Source organism: Helobdella robusta (genome assembly GCF_000326865.2).
Source record: "Helobdella robusta unplaced genomic scaffold HELROscaffold_35, whole genome shotgun sequence".
NCBI classification, from domain to species: domain Eukaryota; kingdom Metazoa; phylum Annelida; class Clitellata; order Rhynchobdellida; family Glossiphoniidae; genus Helobdella; species Helobdella robusta.
The window spans coordinates 1691807-1697496 of NW_008704704.1; the positions used below are offsets into that span (position 1 = coordinate 1691807).

Genomic DNA, 5690 nt, shown 5'->3' on the forward strand with positions numbered 1-5690 from the left:
CATTAGTAAAAAGAAAAGAAAAGAAAACCAGAAACACACAAAAAATGAAGGTCATATATAAACAGTCAATTAGCACGCCCATATGTCATCACAGCGTCTTTTGCACATAGCTTAAATCTTTTCAAAGGCAGATGCGTTTGACCATCCATGGCCAAATCATTCTATAATTTTGGACGCTTTTTTATCCAGCTACGTTGGTAGGTGGAAGCTTTACATTTTTTTAACAACAATTGACCACGTTGCCTGGTATTTGTCTGAATCCTATCAAAAAAATTTAACTGCTTATAGTCTTTATTAATAAATATTTTATAAACAAATACCAGCAGAAAAAAATTATGCAATTGTTCTATTCTAAGAATTTGATGGTTACGAAACACGTCATCAGTATGATCGCAAAAGTTCAAAGAAAAAATTATTCGCGTATAACGTTTTTGCATCACTAAAACTTTATTGATCCAATATTTACTGGCGGATCCCCAAAACACATTTCCATATAACAAATGTGGATAAAAAAAAAATAATAAAGTAAGATCATTGACTTGACATTCAACCTGTCTCTCACTCTGAACAGAATCCCAACTGCACAGTACAGCTACGGACGATCATGTCGATGTGCTCATTCCATTTCAGATCACTTTGTATAACAATTCCCAAAAATTTTACCGAATGAACCCGTGGAAGAGATATGCCCTGGATAATCAGCTCCAAGCCACTCAGGGGCACCTTGTTCGTTTTTATCGAAGGACCAAAGATGACATAACAAGACTTGTATATGTTCACTGTCAGCCCATTGGACAAAAATCAATCATAAATCACACTAAGCTGGCTATTCACCTCCGTGAATAAGCCCAGCAGGCTCTTACCTGACAAAAAAATACTGGTATCATCAGCAAATAACATCACAGTGCATCTATTGGATACAGAAAAGATATCGTTCACAAATATTATAAACAACAAAGGTCCCAATATGGAACCCTGAGGGACACCTGTTAGAATCCTTAAAGGGGATGACACAACATTGTCAATAGAAACACACTGACTATGATCAGATCTGAACCAATCAAGAACAATTTCACGAAACCCATATTTAAACATTTTTCGAAGCAAAATTTCATGGTCAATCACATCAAAGGCCTTTTTCAGGTCAATAAAAACACCTAAGCTGAAATTACCTTTATCAAAGTTCTCCAAAAGAGACAAGTGCAACTCTGCAATGGCTTTCTCAGTAGAGGACTTAGGAACAAAACCCTATTGGTGCTTATTAATCACATTATGTTCAATTAAAAAATTCCACATTTTATTGAACATTAATTTTTCAAATATTTTAGAAAATACCGGTAATATTCAAATTGGTAGGTAGTTACCAAACATAGTCGGGTCGCCACTTTTGAAAATTGGTAAAACTTGGCTATTTTTAAAACAGACGGAAATATACCCGTTCTAACAGACTCATTAAACAAAAAAGAGATGTGACCAGCTATCTCAAAATCTTGGTTGACAAGAAATTACCGTCAAAACTATTTTTTAACTTTAATTGGTTGACTACAGTTATAACCTCTTCAGGTGTTGATTCACGTGGAACGAATGTTTGATCATCCTCAATTCGTAAGAAAGTAAGATCAGCATTAGGCCGGATGTCCGTCATTTTGCTGGTATTAATGCCTATTTCAACAAAAAAATTATTTAACTCATTTACCTTTGCTAATTTAGTGGATTCATTTGCATCCTTTGGAAATAATTTATTACTAGGTGCATTAGAAGTGGAACCTAATATCTCATTTATGATTCTCCATTTATTTTTTGAATCAGGATTATTATTTTATCTATTTTCAAAAAAAATTTTATAGTTAATCTTTTAAAATTAATAAATCTATTTTTAATTTTAATATGAGTATTTTTATTTTTAGGGGTTGGATTAGTCAAGTATTTTCTGTAAAAATCATCCTTAATCAAAGCATGTTTAAAAAGATTTGTGTTCATCCACACCTTGCGAAAACGGTTCGTTTTGTTCATCAAAGGACATGCCAAGTCAACGCTTTTCAAATAACCTTTAAAGAAAATTTCAAATCTCAATTCATAATTAATCTCAGCATAAAAGCTGTTCCAATGAGTACTTTCAAGCAAATCATTTGCTTTTTTCAGATTAGTTGCATTTACCTGTCTGGTCTTAATGCAAGAGGATTTGCCACTAATTGATTCATTTGACAACTGACAGCAGATAAAAATTGGCAGATGATCAGAAATATCACTATATAAAATTCCCATTAAACAATTTCTATTATTATAATTTGTAAAAATATCAATTGTAAATGAATGATTATCCGTTATCCTAGTTGACTGAAAGATTATTGGATGCAAATTGAAAAGGGCCATGAGGTTCAAGAATGAAAAGGATACCTGGCCCTCTGTTGCCAAGTTAATATTAAAATCACCAGCTATGAATGCAATATTTCTGGAATGACAATTAAAGTGGTTATAAAGAAATTCATAGAATACATAAAAAAACAGCAAGCTTGCCATTGGGTGGTCTATAAATGCACAAGAAAATATATTTTCTGTTAACATATTGTAACCAGAAACCTGGCCATTCAAAAACCCCCAAATTATGAGAAAAATTGAAATTTAAATCATTATGAGTTAAACACTTATCAATTAAAAAGCCAGTACCTCCACCCCTTTTACATTCTCTATTATTTAGGATTAAATTATGATTAGGGAAATATGCAAGTATGGGGCCATAAGAAGTGTCATTATCCATCCATGTTTCACTCAAGGCAATTATCAAAGGGATTTTAACATTTGTCTGCAGATTGTTAATTAACAAAGATAGATCACAAGCAGGAGAGGCCAGACTTCTAATATTAACATGCATTAAAAACAAATTGAATTTTATGTTAATTGCATTGCATATTGATTTACATATTGATTTAATAAGATCAGAGAAGCTAAAATGATGATCAAACCCATCAGAATAATAAAAGTCACGATTAATTATCGTATCAATATCATCAAAATTATTCAATGTACAAGATCTATCAGTAAGCACATTCATTGAATTAGAGATCTTCCCAGCAACACAGGTCACATCATTCATGTTAGTGATGGAGCCATCATTCATGACATTATTTATAATGAAGTTCATTTCATCATTCACATCCACACTTGTGTCATTATCTATAGCAAAATTCATATCCTCATTTATATCCACATTCAAATTATCATTCATATTAGTGTTTGTACCATCACACAAATCAAGTACCATTGCATTATTCATATCAATGTCCGCACCAACACTCACATCAGCATTCATATGTATGCTGGGACTAACATTCACATCAATAAACTTATTAGCATTTAAAACAAAATTCGTATTTTCCTTCATACCCTCATTTATTACAACCCTATTATTAACAACAACAGATGAGACATGTAAGTCCCCAGAATTAAACACAACTCATCAAATTTGCAAGACATTGAGTTTTAGTTTGACATAATAATGTTTAAGTCAAAACTCCCTTCATAACTTGACTTGGCTGTATTGGTAAATTTTGCTTCCAATAAGCAACCGCATAGAAGCCCTCTGGATTGCCCTTCAATCTGAAAGTTCATTTTGTAATATCCTCTTTAGTAGCAATTTTCCTTCTTTTATCTTCAATTATCCTCTTGTTGATGGCTCTGTCTTCTTTAGACAGATCATGATTAATTATGACACTGCCGAAACTTGCAAAATTTTTCAATCTAAAACAGTTTGCAAACAGCAAGTTTTTGGCATTTGCATTAGTAAATTGCACTAGAACCGGTCTGATCCTATTTTCCTCAGACCTCCTGCCCATTCTGGATACCTCAATTACATCCGTCTCAAGATCAATGCCAGCAATCTTTTTTAACAGCCCACCAACAGATACTTTAGGATTATTTTCTTTCTCCTCAAGATTGTATATGATTATGTTATTTTTTCTTCTCTCTCTGTCATTATTTAATTCAATTTTTGCTGATGTATCCAAGATGGTTTTTTGCAAAATTTTTACATCCGTTGTTAGCACATTACTGTTTGTCACCATTTCAGCTGCCCTATCCATGAGAGACTGCTGCATCTGTTTCACATCAGTTGCAAGTACATCCACTTTTCCCTTACTACATCTGAATATCTCATCAGTGCCTGCTCACCTTTCTCAATCGCTGTCATGGAGGCTCTCCAATTGACTTCCAGCCGTTGTAAACATGCGAGTGAAAAATTCTCTATTTTTTTTGGAAAGAGAGATCAATTCCTCTTTCAATTCGTTTATGGCTCCTTCAAGAGTCTCAACTCTGGACACAAATCCATTCACCAATTTTTGGGGATCTTTCAAACCAGTGCCCAGGTTATCGAAAAAGGCACCGTTTTCTGTGCGGCACTTTTCACACAGCTTTAAACCACAATCCTCTGGTTCCGTAGCTTTTTCAGGCATCTTCCTAGTCCGTGTCGGTTACACTGCTGACACTTGATTGAATTGTTACTTACACCAGCTTTACAAACTGAACAGGGCCATCGTCCAGTAGCTGTGGATTGGATGGGTTCACCAGTGCTCATTGCTTTGGTTTTGCTGATGTTGACTTTGAATCCATGATCAGCCAGTCTAGTGTTCCAATCTTCAAACATTTGTGCTCTATTCTGCTCAGACGTGACTGTTAAATCTATATCATCTGCATATATTAGATTCCAAATGTCCCCAGTGCGTATAGGCTTTGTGATTTCTGCCATCACAGTTTTAAATAACAGTGGACTGAGAATCCAGCCTTGGTGAACTCCAACGCCGAAGTCAAATGCATCTGTGTTTCCAATTGTTGTGCTGACGAGAGTCTTAGTATTCGTATACATTTCCATCACAAGTCAAACAAGATATTCTGGAATGAGTTGTCAACGTAGACTCCACCTGATTGCTTCACGGAGAACTCGATCAAATTCTTTTTCAAGGTCTACAAAAATGTGTGATAGATATTGATGCTTTGTGAGGTACTTCTCTTGCAGTTGCCGAATGATGTGGATTGCATCAATTGTTGATTTTCCAGCTAGGAAACCAAATAGATAATTTCCGATTGTGATGCACGACGTTAATATTCTCTCAATATTTTCTCGACAATTTTCAGGGAGTGTTCTAACATACGGTTGAAGTATTTTCTCCACTGTAGCTTGATCTCATCTTGCTCAAGAACCATTCCATTTTTTCGTTTTTAATACATGAGGCACCAACTAGGTCTTGTTTCGTACGCTTTGCTTGTTTTGCTATATGATACAGAAATTTCCTTTGTTCACCTTTGCATTTAGTGAGCCACTCTCGGCACTCTTTGCGCTGATTTGTCCGAGCCAGTGCGACTTGACGTCTTGCATAGTTGTTTTCTCACGGAAAATTTTATGGTCATCAACAGACTTTGATTTTTGCCATTGCTTGTATGCAGCTTTCTTTTCAGCTATTGCATTTTGTACACTGTCATTCCACCACCAAGTGTCACGTTCATGCTGGCGCTTTGTACCAGTTTTCCCACAAACTGTAGTTGCAGCGTTTATCAAAACGGTTTTGTACGTACTCCAAACTATACTGGCTTGCGATTTGTGGTTTAACTGTGTGGCAACAATCTGTTGAAATTTTTCTCGATGAATATTGCTTTTCAGCTTCCACGTTTTGATTCACCGAGGCATTTGTTTAGACTTA

General features: G+C 35.0%; 1 protein-coding gene across 1 annotated transcript; it reads right to left on the reverse strand.

Moving 5' to 3' along the window:
* Nucleotides 1–3605: 3605 nt before the first annotated feature.
* Nucleotides 3606–4448, reverse strand: HELRODRAFT_175903 (hypothetical protein; the record flags this gene model as incomplete). Its single annotated transcript, XM_009023266.1, has 2 exons — nucleotides 3606–3991; nucleotides 4205–4448. 2 exons carry the CDS (start codon nucleotides 4446–4448, stop codon nucleotides 3606–3608), a joined length of 630 nt encoding a protein of 209 aa, XP_009021514.1.
* Nucleotides 4449–5690: the final 1242 nt, after the last annotated feature.